Below are 14,433 nucleotides of genomic sequence, written 5' to 3' on the forward strand. Positions count from 1 at the left end.
CGCATCGAGTAATGAATTACACGGGACGAGAGAGGTAAACATTGCTAACTCGGCTGCTGGAAGACAGAGCCAATGACGTACCAACAGCAACTCGCAAGGCAAGGAGACCCCAACCTGAACAACGCGATTGTCCAGAGAAGGAACACGGGTATAACCCCAACCCTTTGAACTGGGATCTCGACGACGCCGTGGTGGGGGGTTCCGACTTTTGTGGGGATTCCTCCACATCGGCGAGGGGAAGGGTCCCGCATCAAGGTCCGCTTCCCCCAGAAATTCCACCGTCCGACCCCTCTCCTCCACTTACACTACTTCTTCATCTTTTGTCAACGACGTGTCCACTCCTTCACCAACCCAGGACATCATCAAGGTGCTCCCACTTCGTTGTTTGCGACAGACCATGAGGGACCTGGGCCACGTCTGTCTGAGATGTCGTGCTCAGCTCCTCGTCGCGACTCAAGCCGCCCGCCGTCCGGTAACTTCCCGCCAGCCACCATCGCAGTCGCCATCATGTCGGTCCACCTACAGCTACACCACTGCAGCCCCCAATAACGCCGCCCAAGCCCATCAAGAGGTCGGATCCCATGCGCAGTCACAGCAACAGAGGCAGACGGCGACGCAACATAGAAGGGATGGAGCATGGAAGGCACCTACTACCAAGAGCAGGTCCAACCGCAGCCATGCTTCTGCTCATCCGTCGGACAGCGACGGCGAGGGTTCTCAACTGGTAGCCATGTTCAACGACATAGTCCACGATGTGCCTCGGCCAAGCGACATCACCATTTCCGATATTGATCTGTTGGCCTTGGGGGGCCGCATGGACGCCAAGATCAAAGACAACAACTCGTCGTGCGCCGACGCTTTCAAGTTCTTCAAGAAAGAAATCTACCCCTTGATCAAGGCCATCTCGGCAATACCAACTCGCAAAATCCCGAAACCCGTCTTGCGCTCCATACACGACCTGCTGCTGCCTCGCATTTTGATCGAAAAGACGGGAAACGTCCACGCGCCCGAGCTCCCATTGACGGCCCATATCACCGAAATCATGCTCGAACTCGATGCCTTCGATCCTATATACTGGTCGCCTCTCATCATTGAGATGATCGAGTCGGTCTACCGCATCAACCCATCTCCTGATCGTTACACCAAAATCAACGAGTACGAAAGTGCAATGGCTCGCCGTGATCTCGTCCTCTTCGATCTGGCCGCAACGTGGAAACACTTTACCAAGCATCGGTTGCCTCGCACCATCGTAAAAGACCTCCGACCGGCGAGTGTGTCGAAAGCACATGTGAAAGGGCACACTAAAGAGAAATTCTCGGAAGGATTCAGGGGCCTCGAACGTGTAATGCACAACACGCTGGGCAGTCATGGAAGTAGCGAGAATGCGCTTCATATATCGACCTGGGCTGCTTTTGGCTCATATACTTTACTTACCGATCCCGTCAGGTGCTCACGTTTAGCTGCCAAAGAAGCAGGACCCTTTTTGGAGGTCATGGGCAAGATATTGGCCGTGGTTACGACACTAAAACCTACCGACTTTGATCCGGTTTTGAGACGATACCCCATGTTACACGCATACATCAAGACACAAACACACCTGGGTTCTTTTCTGACAAACACCCCAAACCGCTCTGCTCGGCAGGTACATCCGATACTTCAAATCAAGGGGACCGTTGAACAGGCTATACTCAAGAAAAACTTGGGACTGTTATATTCAGCTTGGCTTCAGCTTTGGGGTGAAGAAGAGGCACCAGATCCGTCCAAGCTGCCGTCCTATCGTGAAAACGCAAGGATATTTGATAAATTTATATATGGCTTCATGGCGTTGCGGCGGCCCCAAATGTCCATCGATGTCTGGAACAAAATGGAAAAGGCTGGCATAAGCCCTACTATTGAGACTTGGACCTCCATGCTTCAAGGTGCTGTCATGTCCCACAACGCTCGTGCTATCAAGACCATCTGGGACAGACTGATAGCCTCCGAAACACAGCTGGATTCGATCGTGTGGACGGCGAGGATAAGCGGGCTAATCAATAACGGAGCCGTTGCCGAGGGGCTTAAGGCGCTGGACGAGATGGCCGACAAGTGGAAAAACCAAGTCAAGTACCCCAAGCAAGCCGTCAAGCCAACCATCGAGCCCGTCAACGCCGCCGCCGTCGCCCTCATCCGACTTGAGCGGGACGACCTCGCCGCCGACGTGCTCCGCTGGGCGGCCAAACAGGGCATCCGCCCCAACATTTACACCTTCAACACACTCCTGCAACGTCTGGTGCGCACCAACAAGGTTGACGAGACCGTCGCCCTCCTTGAGAGCATGAAACAGGCCAAGATCGAGCCCGACGGCGCCACCTTCACCATCTTGCTTGAAAAGGCGCTCAAAAACCTGCACCGGCAGACGCCCGAGGAGATCACATCGACGGTCAGCGACGTGATGCGCATGATGGAAAGTTCCGGCGTCATGGAGAACATGATGGTCTACGCCAAGGCCATCTACCTCTTGCTCCAAGAAGGCGACCGGGCCACGACAGCCGTCAACGCCGTGCTCGCGCACATTTGGTCCCAAGGGCTCGAGCTCACGTCGCACATCTACACCATGCTCGCCGAGCACTATTTCGGGCGCGACCCGCCCGACACCAAGGCCGTGACGGCCCTGATCGACAACCGCCGCCTGCACCTGAACGAAAACATTGACCACATCTTTTGGGAGCGCGTCATCAAGGGCTATAGCCGGGCCAACGACGCCGTCAAGGCCGAGGAGATCTTTTGGAAGGTGTTCAATGCCGGCATGACCGAGCTAACCATGGACGCCATGTTTGAGTTGCTGGCGGCCATGATGCGCCACCAGGGCATGCTGGAGAGCGCGGCCAAGCTGGTGGCGGCGCTGAACCCCATCAAGGTCGCCGTCACGCCCGATCAGGTGCTGGCGAGCAGGGACGTGGAGGAGCCGGCGGAGCGGGAGGCGAGGCATGCGCGGATGAAGAATGAGCGGTTCTGGAAGCACCGGTTCTGGCATTTGGCGTACAAGGGCGGGTTGATGTCGGATGATTTGCTGGAAGCGTTTGAGAAGGCGCATGAGGATCCGAGGGAGTGGGGGGTGGAAGGAGATGAGTGAGTGAGTGGGCAGTGGTGTGTGGGGGTATGTGTGTATGTGTGTAATGTTTACTGTGTATGATGTGTGTGTGTATACATATTGTATAACAAACTGAAACTGCATATATCTTTGTTTTGGCTATGCATAATGATCGTTTCGGACAGACGGTTATTGCCTAGACTAGGTGTCGGCAGAGACTGGAACTGACATACATCATTGGCTCCGTCAGGAATTATCATTCATCGGCATCATCACATAATTCTTTTCTCCTATTATTGGGTAGATATATTCTCCCGTTTGACTCCAGTGCCCCTCCCTATATGGGAAGAAACATCCTAGAGTGAACGCCTACAGCCACAAAGAAACTTTGATCGACATTGCCAACTTCCTGGCCTCCGAGGAAATAATGGTACACACAGGAGGGCTGCAGGAACTCGAAACTCGAACTTGCATTTTCACACGAAGTGCTGAATGAACACTGGACAATCATGAGTTATTCAGATGTACTCATCGCGATTTGAAACATCATAGGTAACCAAGCAACGTCCCTCCTCCTACCCAAAGTCTTCGTTTCCGTATATGACGATATCATGCATATGCCCGAATTAACGGGAGTAAAAAACCTGAACCTTTGTGTCTATCATATCCTATCCTATCCGTATCGGCGCTATCATCTAAGTCTGCCTGCCCATCCCACCCTTGCCTTAATCAGACTCCCCGGCCTTCTAAAAGGTTCCGCGTAGTTATCTACGCACGCGCCCAGTCCACTCTATCCAACGAACTCAAATCTTATATACTACAGTCTGCCGACCTATAATCTGGATATCCCTTGTCGTCAATAACCCTCCTCCTCAAAAGGCAGGCCTCGTAGCAAGCGGCACGGGTGGTGGTGGCGGGGCATCCTGCTCCCCTTGTCCCGGCGGAGCAGATACAGACGGCGGCGCCGTCAAAGCAGGTTTCTTCTTGGGCGGCGGAGGCGGAGGTGGTTTCTTCTTGGCTGCTGCAGCCGTTGCCGCTGCCGCGGATGGACTTCCCGGCGTGGCAGATCCCACCGAGTCACTGTATCCATGCCCATGACCATATGAAACAGCACTCTCGGCTCTTGTTCTGGTCCCAACTGGCGGTGGTGGTGGCGGCGGCGGCTGTGATGTTCCGGCACTACCGCCATAACTACCTCCTGTTGAACCACCGCCACCACCACCACCACCAAATCGATCCCTTAAATTCCCCACTGCCCCCGCCGCCTTCCCCCCAAGGCTCTGGGCCGTCTTCATCCCCGCCGCTATCTGATCCCCGTGTCTCTGGCGAAAGTTATTTATCGTCCCACCGGCGGATTTGGCATCGGAATAGGAAACAGAGCGAGGATCCTTGTGGAAGGCTGAAGCGGTTTTGAGCGCGTGTTGCTTTTGCGCCCAGGTTGTTCCTCCTCCTTCAGGAGCAGTGGTGGTACCTTCTTGATGGCCTGTTGAGGCAGGGGATACGCGAGAGGCGGGTGGTGGAGGGGGGAGGATGGGCCGATTCGAAGGGGGTGTGGGGGTTGTGGAGGTTGAGGTTGGGGTGGAGGTGGTGGTGGTGGAAGAGCCGGGAGGGAGGGAGTGGTAGGGTTGGGAGTAGGGTTGGGAAGTTGCTCCTGGGGTGGTGGAGGAAGAGGCGCCCGTGGTAAGTTTGGAGAAGCGGTTTTGGAGATTGGAGAGTTGGGATTTGGCTTGGTCTGTGAAACTACCGCTGCCCGCGGTACCAGAGGTAGAGCCGGTGGTGGTTGATCGAGCGGGACGATTGATCGGGGTGTAAGAGGGTGGCGGCAGTAGAGGAGTTTGGTTCGAAGTAGTTGCTGCGGCACTCTTTTCGCTGCCGATGCCAAACCCGGGGACGTTGACGCCCGCTGCGCCGAGGCGGTTTACGGCGCCTTGGTTTAGGTAACCATCACCTGCCTGTGGTGAGGCCGGAGAAGCTGTGGATGAGCGAGGAGGTAGTCTGGGTGGCAGGCTCGGTGGTCCTCCGGTAGAAGGTAGGCCACCTGCGCTAATGGTTGAAGGGCGAGGTGGTGGTGGAGGTCGGCCATCGGCTCCGTCTCTGCGGACCGGAGGGGGCGGTAAGTGTGCTGTCGATAGACCGGTGGTGTCTACTCGGTATGTTCTCGGGGGTGGCGGCGGCCCATCTTCCTCAACTCCTTCATGTTGTTGTTGGTGGTGTCCATATTGCTGTTGCTGTCCGTATTGTTGTGACTCGGCCGGATTCGTGGAGGTAGGCCGGGAGGGCGGGGGCGGCGGTGTGAGGTCGCCGATCCTGCGCTTGGGCGGAGGAGGGAAAGAGGCTGGGTCGCGTAGAGAGGAAATTGGTGTTGACTGATGGTCCGCATAACGTTCTCTCTGGATGGGCATGTGTTAGTATTTTCATGTCGGGGAGACAGATGCGACTGGGGGAAGTGATGTAGCCTACAGGATCCTCTCCGCGTCCAAGCAAGCCTTTCTGCATCCGAAACGTGCGTCAGTATCATGTCAGTGGTATTTGGACTCCATTGGGCTTCATACGCACCACTTGGCCTTTTAAAGTCGTTCCCTCTTTCTCCGGATGCCATCCTTTCTTGAAGATTTCCTTGCCCTTGTCTTTGTAGCCCGCTAGTTCCGGCATGTCGGGCAGTGTGATGGATGGGCTGTGTAGATATGGTCGATAACGAAGTTAAAATATTTAGGATCGTAAGAGAAGGAAAAAAGAAGTGGAAGCCTTCTAGAAAAGGATTCGGCAATCAAGTAGCGTGATGATCACCCGGCGGATGGATGCTTCGATAGGGGGACTTCGGCGCTTCAGTTGTTATCGCAAGGGAAGCAGGAACGGAGTCGGTGTTCTCGTCCTTATCTTCCAGCGGACACTTGCACAAGGGATGTGACGTAGATCCCGGGGATCGTCAGCGGCTGACAGGGTCCCCACATCAGCTGTGCCGCCTTGCTCTTCAGGCACCCGACTGCCGAACGTTCGCGCTGCTACCTACTGTGTCAATCGTTCAATTCCACTTTCGCAATCGCCATTGCAACCAGGGCATCGCGTCTTTGAGTCGCGCCGAGGGACAACCTCAACGTCCAAGTAAACAAAACGAGACACAAATGGCCACAACAACAGATACCGAGCTCCTAACAGAGCACTTTGGCTATCCCCCAGTCGTACGTCCCGATCCAATTCTCTCTCACTCAACCCCAAAACCTTTGCCCAACTAACCCCGCGGCGCATCGCGCATCAACAGAGCTTACTCGACGACATAATCAACAGCATCAACATCCTCGCCGAGCGCGCCCTCAACAGCGTCGAACAAGGCCTCCTCAATGCGCCCCCCGCCTCTCTCGGTTTCCGCCCACCTACCCATGCTTCTACCACCAAACCGGGCAAGAAGCCCAAAAAGGGCGAAGAGGGTCTTCCCAACGCCGAGGAAGCCCATCGACACGAGATCGAAAACGGCACGCACCAGCTCGAGACCTTACTCTGCGCCAGCATCGACCGTAACTTTGACAAGTTCGAAATCTACGTTATGCGCAATATCTTGTGCGTGAGGCCGGAAGACCGCGATTGGATACGGTTGGGGCATTACGAGGGGTTGGATTTCTCCTCCCCCCAAAAGGAAGGACAAAAGGAAGGAGGAGACGAAAGACCAACACTCGAAACCGTCACCCGCCTGCGTAGACGCTTGCAAGCATCGCAGAAGCTCAACGTCATGCTCCACGCCGAAAAGGCTCGCAATGCCGCATTGCTATCTGAAGTCCGTCGTCTCATCGGCTCTCCCAAACAAGTCAAATCCGAGCGTTCCCAACCACCATTAGCACAAACTCAAAACGGCAACGACAACAACAACACCGATACAGAAATGACCGACGCCCCTCCTCCTCCTTCTTCCTCTACCTCTACCACAATCCCAACAGACAGCACAAGCCCAAGCAAACCCCCCTTTGGCTTCCTAACCCAAACCTCCCTCCTCTCCACCTCGGACGCCTCCACCCCTCTCACCACCACCACGGCATTCACTCTCTCCCAACTCGACGCTCTCCGCTCGCTCTCTACTTCTCTCCGCTCGCTCCTCCCTGCTCTTTCTCAACCAGTGGCAGCAGCACCAGAACCAGAACCAGCATCAACAGAATCTTCCGAACCTGACGACGACAAGAAAAAGAAACCCTGGCGTCTGCAGAGACTAGAATACATCGAAACTGCCACGCGGAAACATCTGGAGCAGGTTCGGGGTCTGGAGCTGGGAGTCAACGGGGAGCTAAGGGATGGAGGGCTCGGGGGGGAGGAACAGTCGACTACAGGGGATTTGATGGTGGTGGTGGAGAATGGTGGAGATGGTGATGGTGAAGGGGCGAGGAGGACAACAAAGAGGAGGAGGGTGGAGAGGGAGGAGGTGGAAGCGTTGGAGGGGGTTTTGGGGAGTTTGGGAGGAGGGGGCCATGATGGTAGTAGTAATGAGGCGGGCGGGGAGGGAGGAGAAGGGGGACAGGGACAGGAGCAGGAGCAGGAGCAGGGACAGGGACAGGAGCAGGAGCAGAAGGAGCAGAGGCAAGAAGAGGGACAAACACAAGCACAGTCAGAGGGGAGTCAGAGAGAGGGAGGAGAAGGGGAAACGGAAACAAAAACACCGAGGCAAAGAGGGCGGAGCGCAGAGAGAGCAAAAGATCAGGGGAATGGTGAGGAGGGGCAGATGGATGAGTCTTAGGCACATTGCATACCAATCTGTGGTTTTTCATTAATATTGTAGAAGCAGGCGTTTTTGGGGTTTACGTCTTTTCAAATGGGGGGCTTTGGCTTCAGAAGGATATATCATGGTCGTGGTCTATGGAAAGCTATGTGATGATGGAATGAAATGTTTGTACTACCACTGTTTCTTACTCGATACGGTTTCATTTAACCCAATCCTGTTACTGGATTGTTCCTGAGAAAGCCTGCGACCAGCATCAACTCTCCAGTATATTGATCTAAGCCAGATATTCCCGGGGTTATACCTAGTTAAGTGACATGCATTGAGTGAGAAAAAGCGGTAATGATATCTGTTTTCAGTCTCCGTCTCTCTCAGATATGATAGGTACCGGCAGGCAGACATGAATACCTTAATACTGTACCACCGATGCGGATAGGATAGGATAGGATAGGAAAGAATGGACACCAAGGTTCTCAGTCACATGCATAATAGCGTCATATAGGGACAAGGAAACTGGCTGAGGACGGGCGTCCTATCATGTTGTATCATCTCAATGGCACGTCCATTTACCAACGTAGGCCGAGTTCGAGAATCATAAGGAGCGTAATTGTCTTGTGAGAGCTGACCGGTTTTGCCAACAGGCCGATAGCGCATTCATCCATCAGGGCTAGGAAGCTATCACAGTGGTACGGAAAGCGCGTTTATTGAATACTTTCGGAAGTCGTCAATTCATTTTTGGGTCTTATCGCTCCATATCATCATCGTAACTCAAGTAGAAGAAAAAAATTGGGGGATATCGTTTCAGAAATTTGTTGTATTTTGTTTCCCGAAAACCACAGGCCCGATCCAAATTGCGCCGCTAAGACAAAAACGCGTAATTTAGACCTTGGTCTCCTTGAGGCCGTGCTTCCAGACAACGACGTAAGGGGTGGTGCCGTCCTCGCGGTAGTTGAGGAGGACAACCATGCCGTCGGGGTTCATGGACTCGCCGGTGTAGAACTCCCAGTCCTTGAACTTGGCGAGGATGACGTTCTTGGCGAAGGCACTGGCCTTGGTCTCGAAGTCCTTGATCTCCTCGTCAGACTTGCCCTGCTCCTTGAGGGCGTTCTTGACGGACTTCATGTAGCCTGTTGGTCATGTGTGTTAGTATATATATGCCATGTATGGACATGACAAACGAGGATAACGTACCCTTGAGGTAGACGAGGTAGCCCTTCTTGTCGAACTGGGTGCTCTGGAGACGGAAGGAGTGGACAACGTTGTTGACCTTGACGGAAGTGTCCTCAAGGGCATCGTCGGCCTCCTCGGCGGAGGCGTTGGCACCAATGTCAACCTGGACGGCGCCCTCCTCAATCATGGCGCAGTCGACCTCATAGGCGATGCCATCGACCTCCTTGAGGTCGTAGGAGTCCGAGATGATCTCGTCGCCGGTGATGATATCCTGTATGGTGCAAAAGAAGAAGCGGGGTTAGCAGCTGATGCTGAGGCGGATGCGGATGCGGATGCGTTGTCGTCGTCGCTTTGAATGCGACATTGGATGCGACGGCATTGGGGCTTCAATTGTCATTGTCTCCGTGTATGTAGAGATCGCACTCACAGAGTAAATAAGCATTTTGACTGATTTGTGGACTGCGTTGCAGAAAGAGGATGAGGGTATCGAGGTTGGTGGTTGATGGACTTGGGGAAAACAAGGGCACGAAGACGAAATCGAAAGGAAGAGACCTTCAGACGTTGGGACGCGGGTGGGTTAAATCCTGGGCGGGTGAAAAAAATGGAGGATGGGAAGGGTGGGAGGGGCGCGGAGGGGCAAGTTCTGCTCGCGCTAAACCCAAGCGGGAATGGAACCTCCAGCCCAATGCTCGAGACCTTCACCACATGCGGGCGGGGCGTACGCTGTTGGCTACAATTTATTCGCGACGCCCGCACCTCATTGGGTACTTATGAAGCCAACGGGATGTGCGAACTGCGAAGATCAAAAAGTCCAGAACTTGAAACCGTCTTGAGCCTCGACCGCAATGCGAGTCCTAACCGTTCGTCTTGATTGCAATTCTCGACAAACCGACTTTGCCGAATCATTCCCTGTCCCAAGTTGGAGTTGAAAAGAGCAAACACAATCTTCATGGGGAATGCACCTGTCGGCTACAGTATTCTCACCACTTCCTTTTTCGTACAGCCTGGAGCAATCGTGATCTCGTCGCAGTACTGCAATTCCAAAGCGCAGACACTTTGCACTTGCTAAATGTGCCTTCACCCATCCCAAGTCTATCCACTCTTCACGCCCCGGGCCTTACGAATTGATATCTCTTCGTTGTACTTTATACTCGAGTATCGGTTTGCATGATTCCATCACATAGTTGGAGTCGGGGAGTTGGGCACCCTTTGAACTGGCGTTCGTTGATTGTCCCTACATAGTAAAACTCGATATGTTGCAACTCAATACCCATGCTCTCATACACTGGCTCTTCCAATGCCCGGTTGTTAGTATGAGATCTTAGTTCTACAAGTTCGATGCTCGATAGCGCTGTGTCAAAGTCTGCCGGCGTAAATCGTAAATGCCATTACATACCTAGGTTGAGCCGAGACCATCAAGGTTCTTCTGAACCACGGCTGGCAACTGCCCGAGTACAGTACCTTACCCACGTGGATGATTGGTCAGAGGTCAGGATGAAATCATAACCTTGGCGTTGTTATGGTAAACTCCTCAGCCAAAATTTGTTACGCAATTTGACACCTTGCGCGAGATAAACGGCCTATGTACTTCACCATCATTTCACTCTGGATGAATCATCACGTGTCATCAAGCTGACGCTGACGGCCACGACCGGCCTCGCCGAAGAGGTTGGAGACCCGCGGATGCCGAAGTGGAGACCAAGTCCAGCTGACTGCCGGTCATGAACACGGCTCGGGAACGGCGTTGAGACCGTATGGCGCGGCGGTATGTGGCCGTTGTGTGACTGCAGATCCCGGGACATTGACCGGAACCCGGAAGGAACGTCAAAAATCGAACAACAGGCGAAACCCCGGTGGACTCACGCGTTGGTGGAGTGGTTGTCGAAATTTGAAAGCTGGAAAAACCTCGGATCCTTGCCAAGTACCGATGCCGATTGTCCAATCACACAGCTTGGAGCCTACTGTATCAGACGGTGGTGGATCACACTCCGACGAGGTGTGTGATACGGGGTCTAGGGACCTTTACCGGGAAGCGATGCTTTTGAGATTTTGGCATTCGAGGGATTTGCCTGAGGTGGCGGCCCAGAAATCGGTTCTCTTCAACGAGGCCCAGATAAAGGGTAAGGCGAGGCTCTAGTGCAAGTCGGGACGGAGGCAGTGTCGCGTGTCGAAACCTCTACGTATTGACAGGTTTGTCCAGCCTTATCACCGTACCCAACTGGACGTGAGGGTGCATAAACTGGATGCGATACCCCTGCCAAGACTTTACATAAGCTGTCACATTCATCACATCCAAGGTGGGCAGATATCCGGGGAAAAGAAGAGACCGCAGAGTAATACACTAGGCAACAAGGCAACCCAGGCTCATGGGTCGACGAGACCTTATACAGGTGACTGGTATGTAGAGGTACTGTAGAGAGCATGGCAGAGTGTCGGTGGTGGCATGACAAAACAGCAGACGCGGAAGAGCGGACCAAAGCGAAATTGATGGGCAAGAATATTGCAGCTCTTTCCATTTGGAGCATGATGGGCTGTCCGGCATCCGGCATCCTCCAACGGCTTTTTGATCTTTTGCAGCACAAAAATATGCCAGGGCAAGCAGGGGGAATTCGCTGTTTTCCTCCGGATCGGGGGCGGCAAACCGAGCGAAACGGCGAACGCCACTCGATAGGCGTACGTACAGGGCATGGGACCGCGACTGTACAAGAACCACTAAAACCCGCCAATTCTCCACTGAGCTCAATTCTTACTAGTAGTCCGATCTCAGCGCTCACTCAGCCCACTGTGCAGTATCAGTCAGCGGCTTCACTTTACTTATACTACAATTGCAATCTTCATCCCATCCTCCGTCCCGTCTTTCCCAGAAAAAAAACACACACACAACGTCCAGACACTCCTTCATTGCCCATCTGTATCAGTTCGTCCTTTGTGTCTTTTCTGGAATTTGTCTATACTATAATCGCCTTTCCACCATCATCCCCACTTAGAACCTGGGCGTCCAGTGATCGCTGCCCACACCTTATCGCCAACTCAATACGATAATTCCTCAGCCCGTCCATGGTCTTCACCGACACAGCGACCGGTCCAACCATGGCCATGATGGCTAACACAACAATCGCCGCGGCCCTACCGCCCTTGCCTGCCTACGAAACCCGGCCGCTTCCAGACCTGTTGCCATGGATTTCCGACTTTTGGCTGTCGCTTATTCTGCCGCACATCGCCTACTGGGTCGTATCCATGTTCTTCCACATTATCGATGTCTATGACCTCTTCCCTCAGTATCGCCTACACACCCCCGAAGAAATCAGCCAACGTAATCTTGCGTCCCGCTACGAGGTTGCCCGCGATGTCCTCCTCGAACAAGCGATTCAGATTGGCACCTCGGCTGTACTGAATCTCCTCGACGACCAGCAACTCACCGGACATGAGAACTACGAAGTTGCCGTCTGGGCGACGCGCATCCGCCTGGCCCAGCGTGGCCTCCCCACCATTCTCGGCCTCGTTGGACTGAATGCCGGCGCCCTTTCCAAGAACATTGCTGGCTCATACCCGCTGCTTGCTGGCGCGCTCGCTGGCGGTTTCTACCCATCCCTCTTCGAGCTCGATGACATGGCCGGCACGGCCGTTCCCGCGTTCGCGTCCTGGGAGATTCTCTTGGCCAAGGCCATCTACTGGATCATCATTCCCTGCATCAAGTTCTGGTTTGCCGCTTTTGTCCTCGATAGCTGGCAATACCTTTGGCACCGCGCCATGCACATGAACAAGTGGATGTACAGTAAGTCTTCCAAAACACACCACCTCAATTTCCACGCAGCTGGACCACCCCCACTAACACCTGCTTTCCCTCCAACAGCCAAGTGGCATGCTCGTCACCACCGTCTCTACGTTCCCTATGCCTACGGCGCCCTCTACAACCACCCCGTCGAGGGTTTCGTGCTCGACACTCTCGGTGCCGCCATCGCCTACAAGTGCTCCTTCATGACCTCTCGCGAGGGCATGTTCTTCTTTGTCGGCAGCATGATGAAGACGGTCGACGACCACTGCGGATACGCGCTGCCCTGGGACCCCCTGCAGAACATCACCAGCAACAACGCCGCTTACCACGACATCCACCACCAGAGCTGGGGCATCAAGACCAACTTCTCCCAGCCCTTCTTCACCACCTGGGATAGAATCCTCGGTACTATGTGGAAGGGTGACACGTCGATCAAGTACGAGCGCACGAGGGCCGCGGCGGCCAACAAGAAGAAGGGCGCCAAGGGTGAAGAGACCAAGGCCGAGTAAAATAATTGGATACAACCCAGAGTGGGGCGGGGCCCCGCTACTGAGGATTGTGGTGAGGAGTTGTGTGATATTTTATACAAACTATTTTGTCGACGGTGGTAATTTTTATTTCTGTGGAAAGATTTATTACTCTTTTCGCGAAACGTGGTTTGGGGGAACATCATCTATACTGATGTAAACCTCCCCTCGACGTCTTCCATCAGAGAAGGGGGACGACACCATGATGGTTTTGGATGATGGGAAGCAGATGAAGAAGAAGAAGAAGAACGAAGCCAACAAAAGAAAAAAAAGCAACATACCTGACTATCTAGGGCATTGGGAAAGGCGTTATACCACACATACTTTCTTTTTATAGTCATCTATTTTTCCTCTTCTTCGTTTAACGCCCGACTTATGGCTTCAGGATTATATGCAACCGTTGATGATGAGGGAGAAGGGCAAAGGGCAAAAAGGGAAGGGAAGGAAGGGGACAGGATGAACTTGGATTGACTGTTCATAATGAAGGGAATGGAGGCTTGTTGCAAATGATGTATGGGTTCCATATCACAGTTTTGAGGAGGTTGTTTGTCGATTGTACAAAGTGTTGGAAGAAGACAGACAGGGAGGGAAAAGGATGGGACGGAAGAAGAGAAGGAGTGTTGTTCACTTCACTCACTCGCTCTTGGATGAGAAAAGCTTGGGGGATGGCACTCAACTTGTTCAGATTACGCCAATTATCTGAGTTATTTGGGGAGGACCGCTACTTACCTAGCCGACTCATGTAATGATAATATGAAATCAAAGCCTTGATCACACAATTTTACTGCTTTTTACTTGCCCAGTACCGTGACGAGTATCACTCACAACGTACCTAATCAATAACTTTTACTATCGTGCTACCTCAAAGAAACCCAACCTAGCAAGGTACCGCCTGCCTCCTCGTTACCCGCCCGGCTTGTGGCTGTCTGTCTGTCTGGCTTGACTACATAGTATCCAATCTCCCACCTTCATACCACCCGCCCCCAAACGCCATAGCGCCGTGAAGTGAAACCCGTCGTGTGTGGCTTACCTCCACCAGGCTGAACACGTCCGAACCCAAAACCGCCGGTCCATCCTCAACAAACACAAGTACATACATACATGGAGTGCCACTCCATCAGTACAGTGTCCTCCCACTTTCCGTCCGTCCATTCGTCCGTTACCCGGTTCGGGCGTAATGGTGGACGGAGCC

At 53.5% G+C, this 14,433-nt stretch overlaps 5 protein-coding genes across 5 annotated transcripts; 3 read left to right on the plus strand and 2 right to left on the minus strand.

Moving 5' to 3' along the window:
• Window positions 1-397: 397 nt before the first annotated feature.
• NEUTE1DRAFT_81147 (uncharacterized protein) lies at window positions 398-3,199 on the plus strand (the record flags this gene model as incomplete). The annotated part of the gene is made up of 1 exon (XM_009852317.1): window positions 398-3,199. The coding sequence occupies one exon, from the start codon at window positions 398-400 to the stop codon at window positions 3,110-3,112; it is 2,715 nt and encodes a 904-aa protein (XP_009850619.1).
• A 743-nt stretch (window positions 3,200-3,942) lies between these two features.
• NEUTE1DRAFT_129441 (uncharacterized protein) lies at window positions 3,943-5,722 on the minus strand (the record flags this gene model as incomplete). The annotated part of the gene is made up of 2 exons (XM_009852318.1): window positions 3,943-5,460; window positions 5,627-5,722. The coding sequence occupies 2 exons, from the start codon at window positions 5,720-5,722 to the stop codon at window positions 3,943-3,945; spliced, it is 1,614 nt and encodes a 537-aa protein (XP_009850620.1).
• A 470-nt stretch (window positions 5,723-6,192) lies between these two features.
• NEUTE1DRAFT_121920 (uncharacterized protein) lies at window positions 6,193-7,787 on the plus strand (the record flags this gene model as incomplete). Its single annotated transcript, XM_009852319.1, has 2 exons — window positions 6,193-6,249; window positions 6,330-7,787. 2 exons carry the CDS (start codon window positions 6,193-6,195, stop codon window positions 7,785-7,787), a joined length of 1,515 nt encoding a protein of 504 aa, XP_009850621.1.
• A 666-nt stretch (window positions 7,788-8,453) lies between these two features.
• On the minus strand, window positions 8,454-9,522 carry NEUTE1DRAFT_116840 (uncharacterized protein; the record flags this gene model as incomplete). Its single annotated transcript, XM_009852320.1, has 3 exons — window positions 8,454-8,896; window positions 8,961-9,210; window positions 9,367-9,522. The coding sequence occupies 3 exons, from the start codon at window positions 9,379-9,381 to the stop codon at window positions 8,649-8,651; spliced, it is 513 nt and encodes a 170-aa protein (XP_009850622.1).
• Window positions 9,523-12,176: 2,654 nt separating this feature from the next.
• Window positions 12,177-13,223, plus strand: NEUTE1DRAFT_41476 (protein SUR2; the record flags this gene model as incomplete). Its single annotated transcript, XM_009851957.1, has 2 exons — window positions 12,177-12,714; window positions 12,793-13,223. The coding sequence occupies 2 exons, from the start codon at window positions 12,177-12,179 to the stop codon at window positions 13,221-13,223; spliced, it is 969 nt and encodes a 322-aa protein (XP_009850259.1).
• Window positions 13,224-14,433: the final 1,210 nt, after the last annotated feature.

Source organism: Neurospora tetrasperma, assembly GCF_000213175.1.
Source record: "Neurospora tetrasperma FGSC 2508 unplaced genomic scaffold NEUTE1scaffold_3, whole genome shotgun sequence".
NCBI classification, from domain to species: domain Eukaryota; kingdom Fungi; phylum Ascomycota; class Sordariomycetes; order Sordariales; family Sordariaceae; genus Neurospora; species Neurospora tetrasperma.